Source organism: Stomoxys calcitrans, chromosome 3, assembly GCF_963082655.1.
Source record: "Stomoxys calcitrans chromosome 3, idStoCalc2.1, whole genome shotgun sequence".
Taxonomy (NCBI): Eukaryota; Metazoa; Arthropoda; class Insecta; order Diptera; family Muscidae; genus Stomoxys; species Stomoxys calcitrans.
Genome location: NC_081554.1, coordinates 139,467,744 through 139,490,549, shown reverse-complemented (window position 1 = coordinate 139,490,549; position 22,806 = coordinate 139,467,744). Strand labels below are relative to the sequence as shown.

Sequence of the window (22,806 nt, the reverse complement as noted above, 5' to 3'; positions counted from 1 at the left end):
CTTTCAACTCAAACCCTTATAACTCGGTAACGCTTAAAGATAATTAACTCGGATTTTCTTTAATGATTAGCTGGATATCTCTACTAGAAGAATTGTATAAAAAATAAAAAGAAATTGTTACTATCTCATCGTAAAATGAATAATTCTGTGAAAACTTTTGTAAAAATTTTTATTCGCTTCCACACAACGTTTCGCAAAATTTCGTAGTTGACTACTATGTACTTCTCATAATTTCGATGTACCCAGCCATCACTAGTCTAAAGGTTGAAACCATATTTTCAACCAATCAGCGTACACCAGTAGTGAGTGTATATTTACAAAGTGTTAAAGTGTGTTTAAAAAGAAAAATATAAGTGAAATCATGTCTGACGCCGCCGTTGTTGAAGCCACCGCATCTCCAGTCGCCGCTGTTGAGAAAAAGGCACCTAAGAAAGCCGCTGCCAAGGCAAAGAAACCCTCTGCTGCCCCAAGCCATCCACCAACCCAACAAATGGTCGATGCTGCCATCAAAACATTGAAAGAACGTGGTGGTTCCTCATTGCCTGCCATCAAGAAATACTTGGCCAGCACATACAAAGTTGATGCTGTAAAATTGGCCCCATTCATCAAGAAGTACTTGAAGAGCGCTGTTGCTAGTGGAAAATTGATCCAAACTAAAGGTAAGGGTGCCTCCGGTTCATTCAAATTGTCCCCATCTGCCTCGAAGGAACCTAAAGCAAAGAGCGCTGAAAAGAAGAAGAAGGTCCCAGCCGGTGATAAGAAAAAGAAGGCAGCAGCACCCAAAAAGGCAGCCGGTGAAAAGAAAGCCGCTGCAAAGAAGCCTTCCGCTGCTAAAAAGACCGCCGAGAAGAAGAAGACCGAAAAGGCCAAGGCTAAAACTGCCAAAAAGACAGGTACAGTTAAAGCTAAACCCGCAAAAACAGCCGCCAAAGCATCAGCCACTAAACCAAAGGCACCCAAGGCAAAAACCACCGCTGCCAAGCCCAAAAAGGCTGCCGCAGCAAAGAAGCCAGCTGCCAAGAAGACCGCCGCTAAGAAGTAATTTTTCCATGCAAAATTACTTATCATGTCAAAATGATTATTTTCGATATTCGAAAGCAGTATATCTAACAGCCCTTTTCAGGGCTACAAAAAAATTTTTAAAAAGAGACCAAATTTAACTCAAACAATTTTTTAATTACCTAATAAATACTATGTTAATTTTAAGGGAAAAGCTAATCACAGCCCTTTTCGTAGCTGTAAAACATCTGTTGAAATCTTTTAATACCATTGTTACCTAATATGGGAATACATTACCCTTTAAGGAAATTTAAGTAATCACATGTTAAATGGGATTTTTTCCGCAACTGGATTAACTGTTTCACTTAGGGTCATAAACCAAAGCAATTACTAAGAATTATGAAAATCACTTAATGTTAAAGAAAATCTCATTTAGCATACCTAACCAATAAGAGAGTGGCGTACAATATTCCCTTCAAAAATCGCACTTAGCATACCTATTTCATTCTTTACGAGCATACCTACCCATAGATCTCGCGTACAAACGCATAAGTCCACATATACATCTCTACACCATTTCACGCTAACATACTAGTATACATCCCTAAAAAATTTAGTATCAACACACACGCTCACATATACTCGAACATCAATACAACGTTGCATACCGAGTGTTTGAGCATAAGAGCAATATGTGTTGATCATATTACTGTAGATGTAGATGGTGCTAAGCAAGGAGGGCAATATTAGAGTATGGGTAGTATACATATTTTATTTTAAAAAAGTAATAAGGGCAATGTGAGGGTGAGTGGTAGATATATTTTTTCTTTAAATTTGTAAATATAAATTAATTTTAGTTGAATAACGAATTAAGTCTCTTTTTTAATTTATTTTGTGGACCTGAAAAGGGCCTTTGATGTTGTAGGGAAAATATTGTACGACGAAATAAGTATGCCATTTACTTGGAGCTGGTGTACTTAGTAACGGCTTTGGTACCTTCACTGACAGCGTGCTTAGCCAACTCACCGGGCAATAATAGACGGACGGCAGTTTGGATTTCCCGACTGGTGATGGTGGAACGCTTGTTGTAGTGAGCCAAACGGGAGGCTTCGGCGGCGATACGTTCAAAGATATCGTTGACGAAACTGTTCATGATGCTCATGGCCTTTGAGGAGATACCAGTATCGGGATGGACTTGCTTCAACACTTTGTAAATGTAGATAGCATAACTCTCCTTACGCTTGGTGCGTCTCTTGGTCTTGTCACCCTTAGTGATGTTCTTTTGGGCTTTGCCGGCCTTCTTTGCTGCTTTACCACTGGCTTTTGGAGGCATTTTCACTTGGTTTTTTTTTTAAGTCACACAAACACTTTTAACACTGTTCACGATTTTGTGTGTTTGATGGCTTACTCGGAATATTTAAACCATTTCATGCACAAGATATTCAGGTAGACGAAAACAGTCGCTATGTTTACGAAAACAACCCTCTAAAATTAGCTACACGTTGGATCCGAAAGTATAAATACTGCAGTTCATGCTGCGAACTAATATCATTTGTGTTTCAGTGCTAAGTGAAGTGAATTAAAAAAAAAAATAACTAAAAATGTCTGGTCGTGGTAAAGGTGGCAAAGTTAAGGGAAAGGCAAAGTCCCGTTCCAACCGTGCTGGTCTTCAATTCCCCGTCGGTCGTATCCATCGTTTGTTGCGCAAAGGCAACTATGCTGAACGTGTTGGTGCCGGAGCTCCAGTTTACTTGGCTGCTGTCATGGAGTATTTGGCCGCTGAAGTTCTTGAATTGGCTGGCAACGCTGCTCGTGACAACAAGAAGACAAGAATTATCCCCCGTCACTTGCAATTGGCTATCCGTAATGACGAAGAATTGAACAAATTGCTGTCCGGTGTCACCATTGCTCAAGGTGGTGTATTGCCAAACATCCAAGCTGTTCTCTTGCCCAAGAAGACCGAAAAGAAGGCTTAAATTATCTACGAGCATCAAAGAAAAAATGTAAATACAGGCCATCGTATAAATCAACAACAATCCGTCCTTTTCAGGACGACAAAAATTTTTTTAAAAGAGAAAAAACTATATCAAACCTTATTTTATCAAGAAAATTTACTTAAAAAATAGTTTTAAATAATAAATAAAATTTTAATTGTAGTTAAATTTAAAAAATATTTTTTGGTCGATTTTTTTTTTCAGTGGATTTGGTAATTTGCTAGCAATTTCGTTATTCGAAATTTCCTTAAACAATCCTGTTTTAGGCGTAAATACAAAAAAATCTGCCATCTATTGTTTATAGGTAAACATTTTCAAATATGTTTACATCTTATCGACTATTGCAGGTCTTTTAATATACATGTCATAATTATCAGTTATCAATTATCATGCATCAACATTTCGCCTATTTGCATACATTAACATAATAAGAATTTAGTTTTATCGACCCTACTCAAGATTATCGGCATTTAATAGGATCAATGTTACCATTAGGGTACTGTAAAAACTATTTATTTTACATTTGAATATCACATGGTAATCATTGTTCATTTTCTGATGCTGAAAAAAATTGGCATATGTAATAACAAAACATCGAAACGAAGTATCTACGATCGTCCCTCTTCGTACATTTGTGACAAAGTTAGCAGCTCCAAGCAAAGGAAACATTTAATGGTAGTATATGCGTGCATTTTGGTATCTGTGTGTATGTATGCTTTTTAGTGTTGTATACCATCGTTTCATCGTATTGTTCTAATGGCGTCGGTTTTAGTTTCGTCATGTATGTATGTATATTATAGAAGCTACATTTTGGCCGACGGCAAATTGAAAAATGGTAATATTTATTTTCAAATAAATTTTATGTATTTTTTTTTAGTAAAAATTTATAACAAGATATATCTCTTTTTAAATATGTTTTGTGGTCCTGAAAAGGACCGATTGTTTTAGTTTTAAAGTTCTTAAAATTTTCTCCAAAATAGCGTCAAGATAATGTTTAACCGCCGAAACCGTACAAAGTGCGGCCTTGTCTCTTCAAAGCGTAGACGACATCCATAGCGGTGACGGTTTTACGCTTAGCGTGTTCAGTGTAGGTGACAGCATCACGAATAACGTTTTCCAAAAACACCTTCAGGACACCACGGGTTTCTTCGTAAATCAATCCAGAGATACGCTTTACACCGCCACGACGAGCCAAACGTCTGATTGCAGGCTTGGTGATACCTTGGATGTTATCACGCAACACTTTACGATGACGTTTAGCGCCACCTTTTCCCAAGCCTTTGCCACCTTTACCACGACCAGTCATTTTTTCACTTTTTAAATTAAATTCACTTCACAAGTTATGCACAAGAACTAATACTTACCATGTTCAAGTTCAAGTTCAAATATAACGCTTTATTTCTAAATTCATATTTGCATGTAACAGAGGCGCTTACTGATAAATTCTTAGAGCTACTATCTCATTGCTAATGCGATCTTGAGTACTCTACATTAAATTCAAATGTACTGCGTTCTTAGGCAACAGTTACTACATACATCAAAATGAAAATTAAAATTCAAACAAAAACAGAAAGTTAGACCCAAAAAATAGATTCAAAAAAGGCCAAGGCAGCTTTCCAATTAATATATAACTTAATTCTAACTATCAACTAACCTATACTTAATACTAACTATGTACACTATTTACAATTGTTGCAGTCACCATCCTTACTGCGTAGGATCATAGACCAAGTCCCTTAGACCATAAGAGTCAGCTCTCCGATGATAGAAGAGGAGACGCCCATCAACATATAAATGCCCTGCCTCTTTGAGTGCGGGCAGAGCAGCAGTCGGAAGATGTTTTTTCCTGAGAACGAAGTCTAGGTCCACAATTCGGCACACAGAGTCTGCAACAAGTCCATTATCAAGGTCCTGGCATTTTTCTATAAAATCAAGGGCACAGCCCATAAGGAACACACCCATCCTTCGATCCCCAAACTCGTCATACATAGTATACCCGTCGAACTCGACCCTGTGACGGTCAGAAAGCATGTGTTCTGCCAGAAGAAGAACATCAGGCTTTTGACACCTAATGAAATTCCTGAGGTAATGTCTCTTATCCAGAGAGATAAGAGAGTTCACGTTCAGGAATATACACTTAAGGGGACTAACCATCACAGAATCTTTCTAGGAGTGCTGCAAAAGCAGCATCTCTACCTTTCTCCTCCCTCAACCGACGATACGACGGTCCAAACTCCTTCAAAACCCTGAAGATCCCCAGGAAATCCCCACCCAAGATGTCCCTGCAATCCGCCATCATGCCAGCATCAGACGGCGCAGTCACCGTGGGCCGGGTAGCCCGAAGACCAGATGTCGTCCCTACAGGGCGCCCCCCAACTGCAGCCGCATACGAAACACCAGCCCGAATATCAGCCAAACGAGAAGAACGCGCCTGGCCCCTCGCACGGGCCTCCTCCCTTCGTTCGTTCAGCCTCCCAAGGAACTCCACGCGCTTCGGACACTGCACGTAACCAGCAGAGTGCCCAACCACACCACAGTTGACACAGCTCACCTCCTTCGTCGCCTTCCTAAGTACCTCGCCCGTGGAAGCATCCAACACATCAACCGGAACCTCCTCACCCCTTGGAGGCACAGTGCACTCAGATGATTCATGGTCCTGTCCACATTTCACACAACGGCGGGGCATCCCGCAGTTGATCGAAACATGTCCAAACCGTTGGCATCTGAAGCACTGTGTCACCTTCAGCTTCCTGTCCCTTCTGATCTTCACCCTACAGTGCAACATCCTCGTAACCGCATACACCTTACCGATGTCACAACCCTTTGCCAGGCGAACGACCCACTTATCACCTGCAACGCTATAACCCCCAACGAACTGAGCATCCAACTCAGGCTGACTATCAAAGAACTCAGCCACCTCATCCACCGTAAACTCCGAAGACAACCCCTCAATCACAACAGTGTGAGGAACCAGAGCACTAGGGGTGTGTGTATGGAACCCATACCCCCTTTCCAATAGCCTAGACCTAAATGTCTCGAAACCTGCCAGGACCTTGATTCTAACCGAGATAATGGACTTTCGAACCAGACTCATAAAAAACTCACCTGGACGCAGAATTGCTCTCAGGAGACTGCTTATTTCCTTGACGCCCGCATCATAGATGGTGACTGCAGGCATTGCTCTCTCTCTAGCTTTAGATACCATAGATGACCCATTACTGATATTAGCTGCCCCGCCGTTAATCTTAGGACTAGTATCATCTCTCTTCACGGCTGCTTCTTCAGACATCTTTTGTTGTTGGACCGGCTCGTCTTGCCGCTCTGCTGTTGTACTGTCATTTCTCACTATGCTCACAGTGACTTTGCGTTTGGGCTTCTTGGATGATTTCGCCCCCAAATTCTTCTTAGCTTCCGCCGATGTACTGGCTATCGGCTCTGTCATCTTCAATAGCTCTTCCTGTGAGGCCGGCGGTGCCTTCACACATCCACTTCCCCCGGGCATTGGCTTATTGAGCCCGGGCTGTGCCACCGGCGTTGTGGACACAGATTCACACTCCATCGTCTGGCCATAAGCCATGCCTCGCATCTCTTTTCGAAATTCCGCAAGTTCAGCTTGAAATCTGGCGTTGTCGGCCGTAAGCTGGTCGATAACACGCCTATAGCTGGCCTCATTCTTCTGGTATTCCTGGATTTGGCGACCATAAGTCTCCAGGAGTTCTTCCTTCTCTCGCAGATCACCGCGGTTTAAAACCACGATGTCAGTCTCCATCGCCATTCGCTTCTCAGGGTACTCCTCATCGGACTCAACCCTCGGACGTACTGACATCTTGTTAACTGGCTATGTGACCCCTGGATTGGAGCACACAGCCACACCAATGCAGCTTTGAGAATTCGATGCAGAGAAAGTGCTATACTCTGACCGAAAATGACAACAAGCACAATAATGACTTTGTGTCTTAAGTCCTTCAAAATTCGCCACCAAAATCAGGTTCGTTGCTTCAGTCTTCGAAAGCAAATATCTTCTCGGCAAAATATCAAGTTTGTTGCCTAAGTCTTCGGGCAACCAAATGCCGACGGCACAATAACACACGTGTTTGTTAATAACGGCTTCACAATTCAGCAGTCAAAAGCGCAGGTAGCTGGTTCTTGCCACCTTTACCACGACCAGTCATTTTTTCACTTTTTAAATTAAATTCACTTCACAAGTTATGCACAAGAACTAATACTTACCATGCTGCGATACCTCATATTTATACAAAATCCGCTCTGAATTTACTACATACACATACGCTTCGATCTATCTTCGGGGTTGTTCGTATACACTTCGTGTGTACAGATACAAATGTTGAAGCATATACGCAGCACACACCCTTATTGGAAACTGTAGCCCGCCAAATTTTTTCTATAAATATCGGGAATCGCTCCGTAAGGCAACTATTACAGTGTTAACAGTGTTTGTGTGCATATCGTGAAGTGAACTAAAAACCTCTAGTGAAAAATGGCTCGTACTAAGCAAACTGCCCGTAAATCTACTGGTGGCAAAGCCCCTCGTAAGCAATTGGCTACCAAAGCTGCTCGTAAGAGCGCACCAGCCACCGGTGGTGTTAAGAAGCCACATCGTTTCCGCCCTGGTACCGTTGCTTTGCGTGAAATCCGTCGCTACCAGAAGAGTACTGAGTTGTTGATCCGCAAATTGCCTTTCCAACGTTTGGTTCGTGAAATTGCCCAAGATTTCAAGACTGACTTGCGTTTCCAGAGCTCTGCTGTCATGGCCTTGCAAGAAGCTAGCGAAGCCTACTTGGTCGGTCTCTTCGAAGATACCAACTTGTGTGCCATCCATGCCAAGCGTGTCACCATCATGCCCAAGGATATCCAATTGGCCAGACGTATTCGTGGAGAACGTGCTTAAATTATTGACATTTTAAAAGCCAACTTTTTTTTACAAAAACAATCGGTCCTTTTCAGGACCACAATATTTTTATAAAAAAGAGAAAAAAATTTATTCAAAACTTACACCTTTTTATTTTTATTAAAATAAATAAATATAGTCTTTTTTTGGGGATGGAAAAATACACTATTTATATTAAAAAAATTTTTTTCTTTTCTATGCGTTTTACTTTTGGTAATATTGGGTTTCAAAACATGGAGCGAAATCAAAAACTTTTTTTTAAAAAAAAATTATTTAATTTACTTTTTATGTTAAACTGAAAATTTTTATTTTCTATTAGCAACAGTATATTTGCTGTTATTCTTTTTGCAAAATTTGATTTTTCGTAGTAGCTACATAACAAGAATGAATGAAGATAAAAACAGGCAGGCCAATACATTCGAGAGAATTTTAACCTTAAATAGATAATTTAGATACATTGAATATAAATTTTTTCTGTATTTTTTATTATTTTTAAACAAATGATATTTTTTGCTATTCTAAAAACTGTTTTAAAAAGAATAAAATAGTATTTTAATATTTTAAATTATTAAAGGGAAATAGATTTCGTTCGGTATGCAACTGTTCTACATTTGCTTGCTTAGACAAGGGCATTTTTGAATTTGTGTTTAATTTCCAAAAAAAAATTATATATTTTTTTAAATTTGTGATTGCAACAATACATTGTTTAGAATTTACATTTTTAAATTTTTTATTTAGTTTCAAGTCCACTTTATATAGAAAAAAATATTTTATAATAAATGCAATAGAGCTCACCGCACATTTTGCATAGCCAACGACGTTGGTATAACATAGCATCGTAATATTTTAGACTTTTCGTAACAAACGTACACTTTTTACAAATTATGTAACATTTTAATAGAAATCTATCATTTCTATAATATTTTATGATAAAATTTTCCTAAAACATTTTTACATTAGAGCTTTCAAATTAATTTGCAGAAAAACTTTTATTCATGGAAAATACGCCAATATGGTGAATTCAACTGTCATAGACTACATAATAAAATCGATTATTTCACTATGAAAATCATCCAAATTTTCACTTTTTTTTACACTTCTTTCAAGAAAACATATCAAGATTCCATACTAAATTTTTATAAAAACCAATTTTCAATAAAAATTGGAAAATTTTTATAATTTAGTTACAATTTTATCATAACATTTTTATAAACTTTCAACTCAAACCCTTATAACTCGGTAACGCTTAAAGATAATTAACTCGGATTTTCTTTAATGATTAGCTGGATATCTCTACTAGAAGAATTGTATAAAAAATAAAAAGAAATTGTTACTATCTCATCGTAAAATGAATAATTCTGTGAAAACTTTTGTAAAAATTTTTATTCGCTTCCACACAACGTTTCGCAAAATTTCGTAGTTGACTACTATGTACTTCTCATAATTTCGATGTACCCAGCCATCACTAGTCTAAAGGTTGAAACCATATTTTCAACCAATCAGCGTACACCAGTAGTGAGTGTATATTTACAAAGTGTTAAAGTGTGTTTAAAAAGAAAAATATAAGTGAAATCATGTCTGACGCCGCCGTTGTTGAAGCCACCGCATCTCCAGTCGCCGCTGTTGAGAAAAAGGCACCTAAGAAAGCCGCTGCCAAGGCAAAGAAACCCTCTGCTGCCCCAAGCCATCCACCAACCCAACAAATGGTCGATGCTGCCATCAAAACATTGAAAGAACGTGGTGGTTCCTCATTGCCTGCCATCAAGAAATACTTGGCCAGCACATACAAAGTTGATGCTGTAAAATTGGCCCCATTCATCAAGAAGTACTTGAAGAGCGCTGTTGCTAGTGGAAAATTGATCCAAACTAAAGGTAAGGGTGCCTCCGGTTCATTCAAATTGTCCCCATCTGCCTCGAAGGAACCTAAAGCAAAGAGCGCTGAAAAGAAGAAGAAGGTCCCAGCCGGTGATAAGAAAAAGAAGGCAGCAGCACCCAAAAAGGCAGCCGGTGAAAAGAAAGCCGCTGCAAAGAAGCCTTCCGCTGCTAAAAAGACCGCCGAGAAGAAGAAGACCGAAAAGGCCAAGGCTAAAACTGCCAAAAAGACAGGTACAGTTAAAGCTAAACCCGCAAAAACAGCCGCCAAAGCATCAGCCACTAAACCAAAGGCACCCAAGGCAAAAACCACCGCTGCCAAGCCCAAAAAGGCTGCCGCAGCAAAGAAGCCAGCTGCCAAGAAGACCGCCGCTAAGAAGTAATTTTTCCATGCAAAATTACTTATCATGTCAAAATGATTATTTTCGATATTCGAAAGCAGTATATCTAACAGCCCTTTTCAGGGCTACAAAAAAATTTTTAAAAAGAGACCAAATTTAACTCAAACAATTTTTTAATTACCTAATAAATACTATGTTAATTTTAAGGGAAAAGCTAATCACAGCCCTTTTCGTAGCTGTAAAACATCTGTTGAAATCTTTTAATACCATTGTTACCTAATATGGGAATACATTACCCTTTAAGGAAATTTAAGTAATCACATGTTAAATGGGATTTTTTCCGCAACTGGATTAACTGTTTCACTTAGGGTCATAAACCAAAGCAATTACTAAGAATTATGAAAATCACTTAATGTTAAAGAAAATCTCATTTAGCATACCTAACCAATAAGAGAGTGGCGTACAATATTCCCTTCAAAAATCGCACTTAGCATACCTATTTCATTCTTTACGAGCATACCTACCCATAGATCTCGCGTACAAACGCATAAGTCCACATATACATCTCTACACCATTTCACGCTAACATACTAGTATACATCCCTAAAAAATTTAGTATCAACACACACGCTCACATATACTCGAACATCAATACAACGTTGCATACCGAGTGTTTGAGCATAAGAGCAATATGTGTTGATCATATTACTGTAGATGTAGATGGTGCTAAGCAAGGAGGGCAATATTAGAGTATGGGTAGTATACATATTTTATTTTAAAAAAGTAATAAGGGCAATGTGAGGGTGAGTGGTAGATATATTTTTTCTTTAAATTTGTAAATATAAATTAATTTTAGTTGAATAACGAATTAAGTCTCTTTTTTAATTTATTTTGTGGCCCTGAAAAGGGCCTTTGATGTTGTAGGGAAAATATTGTACGACGAAATAAGTATGCCATTTACTTGGAGCTGGTGTACTTAGTAACGGCTTTGGTACCTTCACTGACAGCGTGCTTAGCCAACTCACCGGGCAATAATAGACGGACGGCAGTTTGGATTTCCCGACTGGTGATGGTGGAACGCTTGTTGTAGTGAGCCAAACGGGAGGCTTCGGCGGCGATACGTTCAAAGATATCGTTGACGAAACTGTTCATGATGCTCATGGCCTTTGAGGAGATACCAGTATCGGGATGGACTTGCTTCAACACTTTGTAAATGTAGATAGCATAACTCTCCTTACGCTTGGTGCGTCTCTTGGTCTTGTCACCCTTAGTGATGTTCTTTTGGGCTTTGCCGGCCTTCTTTGCTGCTTTACCACTGGCTTTTGGAGGCATTTTCACTTGGTTTTTTTTTTAAGTCACACAAACACTTTTAACACTGTTCACGATTTTGTGTGTTTGATGGCTTACTCGGAATATTTAAACCATTTCATGCACAAGATATTCAGGTAGACGAAAACAGTCGCTATGTTTACGAAAACAACCCTCTAAAATTAGCTACACGTTGGATCCGAAAGTATAAATACTGCAGTTCATGCTGCGAACTAATATCATTTGTGTTTCAGTGCTAAGTGAAGTGAATTAAAAAAAAAAAATAACTAAAAATGTCTGGTCGTGGTAAAGGTGGCAAAGTTAAGGGAAAGGCAAAGTCCCGTTCCAACCGTGCTGGTCTTCAATTCCCCGTCGGTCGTATCCATCGTTTGTTGCGCAAAGGCAACTATGCTGAACGTGTTGGTGCCGGAGCTCCAGTTTACTTGGCTGCTGTCATGGAGTATTTGGCCGCTGAAGTTCTTGAATTGGCTGGCAACGCTGCTCGTGACAACAAGAAGACAAGAATTATCCCCCGTCACTTGCAATTGGCTATCCGTAATGACGAAGAATTGAACAAATTGCTGTCCGGTGTCACCATTGCTCAAGGTGGTGTATTGCCAAACATCCAAGCTGTTCTCTTGCCCAAGAAGACCGAAAAGAAGGCTTAAATTATCTACGAGCATCAAAGAAAAAATGTAAATACAGGCCATCGTATAAATCAACAACAATCCGTCCTTTTCAGGACGACAAAAATTTTTTTAAAAGAGAAAAAACTATATCAAACCTTATTTTATCAAGAAAATTTACTTAAAAAATAGTTTTAAATAATAAATAAAATTTTAATTGTAGTTAAATTTAAAAAATATTTTTTGGTCGATTTTTTTTTTCAGTGGATTTGGTAATTTGCTAGCAATTTCGTTATTCGAAATTTCCTTAAACAATCCTGTTTTAGGCGTAAATACAAAAAAATCTGCCATCTATTGTTTATAGGTAAACATTTTCAAATATGTTTACATCTTATCGACTATTGCAGGTCTTTTAATATACATGTCATAATTATCAGTTATCAATTATCATGCATCAACATTTCGCCTATTTGCATACATTAACATAATAAGAATTTAGTTTTATCGACCCTACTCAAGATTATCGGCATTTAATAGGATCAATGTTACCATTAGGGTACTGTAAAAACTATTTATTTTACATTTGAATATCACATGGTAATCATTGTTCATTTTCTGATGCTGAAAAAAATTGGCATATGTAATAACAAAACATCGAAACGAAGTATCTACGATCGTCCCTCTTCGTACATTTGTGACAAAGTTAGCAGCTCCAAGCAAAGGAAACATTTAATGGTAGTATATGCGTGCATTTTGGTATCTGTGTGTATGTATGCTTTTTAGTGTTGTATACCATCGTTTCATCGTATTGTTCTAATGGCGTCGGTTTTAGTTTCGTCATGTATGTATGTATATTATAGAAGCTACATTTTGGCCGACGGCAAATTGAAAAATGGTAATATTTATTTTCAAATAAATTTTATGTATTTTTTTTTAGTAAAAATTTATAACAAGATATATCTCTTTTTAAATATGTTTTGTGGTCCTGAAAAGGACCGATTGTTTTAGTTTTAAAGTTCTTAAAATTTTCTCCAAAATAGCGTCAAGATAATGTTTAACCGCCGAAACCGTACAAAGTGCGGCCTTGTCTCTTCAAAGCGTAGACGACATCCATAGCGGTGACGGTTTTACGCTTAGCGTGTTCAGTGTAGGTGACAGCATCACGAATAACGTTTTCCAAAAACACCTTCAGGACACCACGGGTTTCTTCGTAAATCAATCCAGAGATACGCTTTACACCGCCACGACGAGCCAAACGTCTGATTGCAGGCTTGGTGATACCTTGGATGTTATCACGCAACACTTTACGATGACGTTTAGCGCCACCTTTTCCCAAGCCTTTGCCACCTTTACCACGACCAGTCATTTTTTCACTTTTTAAATTAAATTCACTTCACAAGTTATGCACAAGAACTAATACTTACCATGTTTTGTTTTTGTTTTAAATATAACGCTTTATTTCTAAATTCATATTTGCATGTACCAGAGGCGCTTACTGATAAATTCTTAGAACTACTATCTCATTGCTAATGCGATCTTGAGTACTCTACCTTAAATTTAAAATGTACTGCGTTCTTAGGCAACAGTTACTACATACATCAAAATGAAAATTAAAATTCAAACAAAATCAAAAAGTTAGACCCAAAAAATAGATTTAAAAAAGGCCAAGGCAGCTTTCCACTTAATATATAACTTAATTCTATCAACTAACCTATACTTAATACTAACTATGTACACTATCTACAATTGTTGCAGACACCATCTTTACTGCGTAGGATCATAGACCAAGTCCCTTAGACCATAAGAGTCAGCTCTCCGATGATAGAAGAGGAGACGCCCATCAACATATAAATGCCCTGCCTCCTTGAGTGCGGGCAGAGCAGCAGTCGGAAGATGTCTTCTCCTGAGAACGAAGTCTAGGTCCACAATTCGGCACACAGAGTCTGCAACAAGTCCATTATCAAGGTCCTGGCATTTTTCTATAAAATCAAGGGCACAGCCCATAAGGAACACATCTATCCTTCGATCCCCAAACTCGTCATACACAATCCTTGACGCCGGATATCTGAAGACGCCATTCCCGTCGGCGACAGCCCTAAGGCCCAAACAACGCCATAGGACACGCCTCTCCCAGGCCCTAAACCTTTCCATCTGACACGACGTTATGTCATACCACACGGGGAATGCATGCGCCAACACCGGCCTGACCACCTGTCTATATATAAGAAGGCGAACCTCTCGAGATAGACCACCCCGCATCCGTAAAAGACTACCATATGCAAAATACGCCCTATTCGCCCTATCCAGAGCATGATCAACATGTCTCGCAAAAGTGAAACGAGAGTCGAATACCACCCCCAGGTATTTCATCGTATCCGCCACGGAGATATCCTCGCCCCCAATCGAGAGGTGGGGTCTGTATCTCCTAAAATTAGGGAACGTCACCCCCGGTCTCCCTCTTACCACCAGTGCCGAGCACTTACCCACATTCAACCTAAGTCTCCACCTCATATAGTAGTGGTGAAGTTCCTCCAAGAAGGAGTTCATCGCACCACCCACAGTAGACGCCCTTACCCCAGAAAAAGCAAGAAGTACATCATCGGCATATGCCAACAAGAGGCCACCAGGAGGCGGATCCGGAACATCGTGGACAAAAATATTAAACAAAATCGGTCCAAGTAAGGACCCCTGAGGAACTCCAGCGACCACCTGTCTCTCCGAAGAGAGTCCACTATCCACCCTCACCCTGAAGGTCCTACCCGTCAGGAAGCTCGCCACCAGTCTACAAATCCGACGATCAATCCCGATTGATCGAAGCTTGTAGATGACACCGTCATGCCAGACAGTGTCAAAGGCCTTCGCGAAGTCGAGCCCGACCGCAATCGTGCCACGTCCCCGGTTGAGACCCTCAGTCACATAATTCGCAAAAACCGCGAGTGCATGTGTGGCTGAGTGCCCCGACCGAAAGCCAAACTGGAAGTCCTTCAGGACCCCCCTATCCTCAATGAAATCTGTGATCCTAGCGAGCAGAAAGGACTCAAATAATTTGCCAAAAACAGAGAGGAGAGACACCGGCCTGTAACTGGAACAACGAGCCGGGTTGGAGCCCGGCTTCAAGATAGGAACAACCATCGCCCTCTTCCAGGCAGTCGGAAAATACCCCACGTTGAGACAATGGTTGAATAACACAACCAGAAAAGAGTGCACCACATCACCGGCCCTCTTCAATGCCACATCCGGAATCCCATCAAGTCCACACGATCTCTTCGAGGGCCTGCGGGAAATAGCCAAAGTAATCGCATCACAGTCAACAAATCCCCCATCCTTCCAGAGGGATCTGTCGTGAACAGTACGACCATCAGCCGAAAAGGAAGTGGAGAATTCCACAAGAGGGGATTCATCAATCGCCGCCTCCGCCGCCCCAGCAACAAGGTTGCGTAGGGGGACATCTATAGAATCTCCCTCAAATACGAAGGAACTCCCCACATAATCAGCCAGAAGGTCCGCCCTAGCCGTATCATCCTGAACCGGCACACCATCCACCCCATCCAGGGCTCCGACAGGATTCCCAGCCGATAACCCAGCGGCCCTCCTCACACGACTATAGGACCTAGCATCCACACGAATGCCCTCAAGATAATGCCTAGCCCGATCACCCTCAAACAACCTTATCAAGTCGCCTATTATGCATCCTAAATTCCGCACATCAGCCCTCAGAACACGAGCCCTGTCCGGATCAGGACATCTGCGCAAAACAGCCCGAAGCCTCTTCCTCTCACGGATAAAATGCATAATCCTAGGTGGAAGTTCACCCAGCATTCTGCGTTTAATCCGGACCTTCGGAACAGCAGCCCCAATAGCACTACAAAACGCAGAGTCCAGATCCCTTACACACAAGTCGATCTCACGGGGCCCAACATTCCGGTCCACCGGAAGAGCAGAATCCCTCAAACTCGCATTAAGCCTACGCCTAAATCGCCTAACATCCATCCTCTCGAAGTCCATAAAGGTGCGACCTTCCACCCTCATCAGACTGCCCAATCTAAGTTCAATAGCGACCGCCCTATGATCCGACTCAAAGTCGAGCGCCCTACACATACCATCGCCACCTGCCAAGGAGACTCCCTGTGACCTGAGGAAGAAGTCTATATATGACCCCGATACTCCATTGGGCCTCGATGGCCTGTCGGACGGAACAACACAAAAAGCCGCCCTTTCCATCAAGAACTCAGCCAGCAAATTGCCCCTCCGATTACGCATCACATCACCCCAGAGGGGGTGCCTAGCATTGAGATCACATCCCACTACAACCTCACCTTCATCCGCCAGCCGTACCACAGGATCCAGCGCTGATACATCAAACCCCGCTGAAGGAGCAAGGTATAAGGAAACAAAGGAAATCGATGAGCCATCACTCCGCCGCAACCTCACCGCACAGCCCTCAACGCCCTCCAGCCGAAGGGGAATAAAATCATGACCGCAAGTCTCGCGCACAAGCACAGCGGTTCCGCCTCCTCTACCTACCGACCTATGCTGTCTATACATAGTATACCCGTCGAACTCGACCCTGTGACGGTCAGAAAGCTTGTGTTCTGCCAGAAGAAGAACATCAGGCTTTTGACCCCTAATGAAGTTCCTGAGGTAATGTCTCTTATCCAGAGAGATAAGAGAGTTTACGTTCAGGAATATACATTTAAGGGGACTAATCATCACAGAATCTTTCCAAGAGTGCTGCAAAAGCAACATCTCTACCTTTCTCCTCCCTCAACCGACGATACGACGGTCCAAACTCCTTCAAAACCCTGAAGATCCCCAGGAAATCCCCACCCAAGATGTCCCTGCAATCCGCCATCATGCCAGCATCAGACGGCGCAGTCACAGTGGGCCGGGTAGCCCGAAGACCAGATGTCGTCCCTACAGGGCGCCCTCCAATCGCAGCCGCATACGAAACACCAGCCCGAATATCAGCCAAACGAGAAGAACGCGCCTGGCCCCTCGCACGAGCCTCCTCCCTTCGTTCGTTCAGCCTCCCAAGGAACTCCACGCGTTTCGGACACTGCACGTAACCAGCAGAGTGCCCAACCACACCACAGTTGACACAACTCACCTCCTTCGTCGCCTTCCTAAGTACCTCGCCCGTAGAAGCATCCAACACATCAACCGGAACCTCCTCACCCCTTGGAGGCACAGTGCACTCAGATGATTCATGGTCCTGTCCACATTTCACACAACGGCGGGGCATCCCGCAGTTGATCGAAACATGTCCAAACCGTTGGCATCTGAAGCACTGTGTCACCTTCAGCTTCCTGTCCCTTCTAATCTTCACCCTACAGTGCAACATCCTCGTAACCGCATACACCCTACCGATGTCACAACCCTTTGCCAGGCGAACGACCCACTTATCACCAGCAACGCTATAACCCCCAACGAATTGAGCATTCAACTCAGGCTGACTATCAAAGAACTCAGCCACCTCATCCACCGTAAACTCCGAAGACAACCCCTCAATCACAACAGTGTGAGGAACCAGAGCACTAGGGGTGTGTGTATGGAACCCATACCCCCTTTCCAATAGCCTAGACCTAAATGTCTCGAAACCTGCCAGGACCTTGATTCTAACCGAGATAATGGACTTTCGAACCAGACTCATAAAAAACTCACCTGGACGCAGAATTGCTCTCAGGAGACTGCTTATTTCCTTGACGCCCGCATCATAGATGGTGACTGCAGGCATTGCTCTCTCTCTAGCTTTAGATACCATAGATGACCCATTACTGATATTAGCTGCCCCGCCGTTAATCTTAGGACTAGTATCATCTCTCTTCACGGCTGCTTCTTCAGACATCTTTTGTTGTTGGACCGGCTCGTCTTGCCGCTCTGCTGTTGTACTGTCATTTCTCACTATGCTCACAGTGACTTTGCGTTTGGGCTTCTTGGATGATTTCGCCCCCAAATTCTTCTTAGCTTCCGCCGATGTACTGGCTATCGGCTCTGTCATCTTCAATAGCTCTTCCTGTGAGGCCGGCGGTGCCTTCACACATCCACTTCCCCCGGGCATTGGCTTATTGAGCCCGGGCTGTGCCACCGGCGTTGTGGACACAGATTCACACTCCATCGTCTGGCCATAAGCCATGCCTCGCATCTCTTTTCGAAATTCCGCAAGTTCAGCTTGAAATCTGGCGTTGTCGGCCGTAAGCTGGTCGATAACACGCCTATAGCTGGCCTCATTCTTCTGGTATTCCTGGATTTGGCGACCATAAGTCTCCAGGAGTTCTTCCTTCTCTCGCAGATCACCGCGGTTTAAAACCACGATGTCAGTCTCCATCGCCATTCGCTTCTCAGGGTACTCCTCATCGGACTCAACCCTCGGACGTACTGACATCTTGTTAACTGGCTATGTGACCCCTGGATTGGAGCACACAGCCACACCAATGCAGCTTTGAGAATTCGATGCAGAGAAAGTGCTATACTCTGACCGAAAATGACAACAAGCACAATAATGACTTTGTGTCTTAAGTCCTTCAAAATTCGCCACCAAAATCAGGTTCGTTGCTTCAGTCTTCGAAAGCAAATATCTTCTCGGCAAAATATCAAGTTTGTTGCCTAAGTCTTCGGGCAACCAAATGCCGACGGCACAATAACACACGTGTTTGTTAATAACGGCTTCACAATTCAGCAGTCAAAAGCGCAGGTAGCTGGTTCTTGCCACCTTTACCACGACCAGTCATTTTTTCACTTTTTAAATTAAATTCACTTCACAAGTTATGCACAAGAACTAATACTTACCATGCTGCGATACCTCATATTTATACAAAATCCGCTCTGAATTTACTACATACACATACGCTTCGATCTATCTTCGGGGTTGTTCGTATACACTTCGTGTGTACAGATACAAATGTTGAAGCATATACGCAGCACACACCCTTATTGGAAACTGTAGCCCGCCAAATTTTTTCTATAAATATCGGGAATCGCTCCGTAAGGCAACTATTACAGTGTTAACAGTGTTTGTGTGCATATCGTGAAGTGAACTAAAAACCTCTAGTGAAAAATGGCTCGTACTAAGCAAACTGCCCGTAAATCTACTGGTGGCAAAGCCCCTCGTAAGCAATTGGCTACCAAAGCTGCTCGTAAGAGCGCACCAGCCACCGGTGGTGTTAAGAAGCCACATCGTTTCCGCCCTGGTACCGTTGCTTTGCGTGAAATCCGTCGCTACCAGAAGAGTACTGAGTTGTTGATCCGCAAATTGCCTTTCCAACGTTTGGTTCGTGAAATTGCCCAAGATTTCAAGACTGACTTGCGTTTCCAGAGCTCTGCTGTCATGGCCTTGCAAGAAGCTAGCGAAGCCTACTTGGTCGGTCTCTTCGAAGATACCAACTTGTGTGCCATCCATGCCAAGCGTGTCACCATCATGCCCAAGGATATCCAATTGGCCAGACGTATTCGTGGAGAACGTGCTTAAATTATTGACATTTTAAAAGCCAACTTTTTTTTACAAAAACAATCGGTCCTTTTCAGGACCACAATATTTTTATAAAAAAGAGAAAAAAATTTATTCAAAACTTACACCTTTTTATTTTTATTAAAATAAATAAATATAGTCTTTTTTTGGGGATGGAAAAATACACTATTTATATTAAAAAAATTTTTTTCTTTTCTATGCGTTTTACTTTTGGTAATATTGGGTTTCAAAACATGGAGCGAAATCAAAAACTTTTTTTTAAAAAAAAATTATTTAATTTACTTTTTATGTTAAACTGAAAATTTTTATTTTCTATTAGCAACAGTATATTTGCTGTTATTCTTTTTGCAAAATTTGATTTTTCGTAGTAGCTACATAACAAGAATGAATGAAGATAAAAACAGGCAGGCCAATACATTCGAGAGAATTTTAACCTTAAATAGATAATTTAGATACATTGAATATAAATTTTTTCTGTATTTTTTATTATTTTTAAACAAATGATATTTTTTGCTATTCTAAAAACTGTTTTAAAAAGAATAAAATAGTATTTTAATATTTTAAATTATTAAAGGGAAATAGATTTCGTTCGGTATGCAACTGTTCTACATTTGCTTGCTTAGACAAGGGCATTTTTGAATTTGTGTTTAATTTCCAAAAAAAAATTATATATTTTTTTAAATTTGTGATTGCAACAATACATTGTTTAGAATTTACATTTTTAAATTTTTTATTTAGTTTCAAGTCCACTTTATATAGAAAAAAATATTTTATAATAAATGCAATAGAGCTCACCGCACATTTTGCATAGCCAACGACGTTGGTATAACATAGCATCGTAATATTTTAGACTTTTCGTAACAAACGTACACTTTTTACAAATTATGTAACATTTTAATAGAAATCTATCATTTCTATAATATCTTATGATAAAATTTTCCTAAAACATTTTTACATTAGAGCTTTCAAATTAATTTGCAGAAAAACTTTTATTCATGGAAAATACGCCAATATGGTGAATTCAACTGTCATAGACTACATAATAAAATCGATTATTTCACTATGAAAATCATCCAAATTTTCACTTTTTTTTACACTTCTTTCAAGAAAACATATCAAGATTCCATACTAAATTTTTATAAAAACCAATTTTCAATAAAAATTGGAAAATTTTTATAATTTAGTTACAATTTTATCATAACATTTTTATAAACTTTCAACTCAAACCCTTATAACTCGGTAACGCTTAAAGATAATTAACTCGGATTTTCTTTAATGATTAGCTGGATATCTCTACTAGAAGAATTGTATAAAAAATAAAAAGAAATTGTTACTATCTCATCGTAAAATGAATAATTCTGTGAAAACTTTTGTAAAAATTTTTATTCGCTTCCACACAACGTTTCGCAAAATTTCGTAGTTGACTACTATGTACTTCTCATAATTTCGATGTACCCAGCCATCACTAGTCTAAAGGTTGAAACCATATTTTCAACCAATCAGCGTACACCAGTAGTGAGTGTATATTTACAAAGTGTTAAAGTGTGTTTAAAAAGAAAAATATAAGTGAAATCATGTCTGACGCCGCCGTTGTTGAAGCCACCGCATCTCCAGTCGCCGCTGTTGAGAAAAAGGCACCTAAGAAAGCCGCTGCCAAGGCAAAGAAACCCTCTGCTGCCCCAAGCCATCCACCAACCCAACAAATGGTCGATGCTGCCATCAAAACATTGAAAGAACGTGGTGGTTCCTCATTGCCTGCCATCAAGAAATACTTGGCCAGCACATACAAAGTTGATGCTGTAAAATTGGCCCCATTCATCAAGAAGTACTTGAAGAGCGCTGTTGCTAGTGGAAAATTGATCCAAACTAAAGGTAAGGGTGCCTCCGGTTCATTCAAATTGTCCCCATCTGCCTCGAAGGAACCTAAAGCAAAGAGCGCTGAAAAGAAGAAGAAGGTCCCAGCCGGTGATAAGAAAAAGAAGGCAGCAGCACCCAAAAAGGCAGCCGGTGAAAAGAAAGCCGCTGCAAAGAAGCCTTCCGCTGCTAAAAAGACCGCCGAGAAGAAGAAGACCGAAAAGGCCAAGGCTAAAACTGCCAAAAAGACAGGTACAGTTAAAGCTAAACCCGCAAAAACAGCCGCCAAAGCATCAGCCACTAAACCAAAGGCACCCAAGGCAAAAACCACCGCTGCCAAGCCCAAAAAGGCTGCCGCAGCAAAGAAGCCAGCTGCCAAGAAGACCGCCGCTAAGAAGTAATTTTTCCATGCAAAATTACTTATCATGTCAAAATGATTATTTTCGATATTCGAAAGCAGTATATCTAACAGCCCTTTTCAGGGCTACAAAAAAATTTTTAAAAAGAGACCAAATTTAACTCAAACAATTTTTTAATTACCTAATAAATACTATGTTAATTTTAAGGGAAAAGCTAATCACAGCCCTTTTCGTAGCTGTAAAACATCTGTTGAAATCTTTTAATACCATTGTTACCTAATATGGGAATACATTACCCTTTAAGGAAATTTAAGTAATCACATGTTAAATGGGATTTTTTCCGCAACTGGATTAACTGTTTCACTTAGGGTCATAAACCAAAGCAATTACTAAGAATTATGAAAATCACTTAATGTTAAAGAAAATCTCATTTAGCATACCTAACCAATAAGAGAGTGGCGTACAATATTCCCTTCAAAAATCGCACTTAGCATACCTATTTCATTCTTTACGAGCATACCTACCCATAGATCTCGCGTACAAACGCATAAGTCCACATATACATCTCTACACCATTTCACGCTAACATACTAGTATACATCCCTAAAAAATTTAGTATCAACACACACGCTCACATATACTCGAACATCAATACAACGTTGCATACCGAGTGTTTGAGCATAAGAGCAATATGTGTTGATCATATTACTGTAGATGTAGATGGTGCTAAGCAAGGAGGGCAATATTAGAGTATGGGTAGTATACATATTTTATTTTAAAAAAGTAATAAGGGCAATGTGAGGGTGAGTGGTAGATATATTTTTTCTTTAAATTTGTAAATATAAATTAATTTTAGTTGAATAACGAATTAAGTCTCTTTTTTAATTTATTTTGTGGCCCTGAAAAGGGCCTTTGATGTTGTAGGGAAAATATTGTACGACGAAATAAGTATGCCATTTACTTGGAGCTGGTGTACTTAGTAACGGCTTTGGTACCTTCACTGACAGCGTGCTTAGCCAACTCACCGGGCAATAATAGACGGACGGCAGTTTGGATTTCCCGACTGGTGATGGTGGAAC

General features: G+C 40.6%; 4 protein-coding genes across 4 annotated transcripts; all 4 read left to right on the top strand.

Annotated features, from left to right (window-relative positions):
• The first annotated feature begins 2,569 nt into the window (after positions 1-2,569).
• On the top strand, positions 2,570-3,085 carry LOC131995889 (histone H2A). The gene has a single exon (XM_059365167.1). It carries the CDS (start codon positions 2,601-2,603, stop codon positions 2,973-2,975), a length of 375 nt encoding a protein of 124 aa, XP_059221150.1. The 5' UTR covers positions 2,570-2,600; the 3' UTR covers positions 2,976-3,085.
• Positions 3,086-7,491: 4,406 nt separating this feature from the next.
• Positions 7,492-7,890, top strand: LOC131995637 (histone H3-like; the record flags this gene model as incomplete). The annotated part of the gene is made up of 1 exon (XM_059364428.1): positions 7,492-7,890. A coding segment is annotated over exon 1 (399 nt), but the record flags the coding sequence as incomplete, so codon positions are not given.
• Positions 7,891-11,681: 3,791 nt separating this feature from the next.
• On the top strand, positions 11,682-12,201 carry LOC131995886 (histone H2A). Its single transcript, XM_059365163.1, has one exon. The coding sequence runs from the start codon at positions 11,717-11,719 to the stop codon at positions 12,089-12,091; it is 375 nt and encodes a 124-aa protein (XP_059221146.1). The 5' UTR covers positions 11,682-11,716; the 3' UTR covers positions 12,092-12,201.
• Positions 12,202-19,103: 6,902 nt separating this feature from the next.
• On the top strand, positions 19,104-19,502 carry LOC131995632 (histone H3-like; the record flags this gene model as incomplete). Its single annotated transcript, XM_059364423.1, has 1 exon — positions 19,104-19,502. A coding segment is annotated over exon 1 (399 nt), but the record flags the coding sequence as incomplete, so codon positions are not given.
• Positions 19,503-22,806: the final 3,304 nt, after the last annotated feature.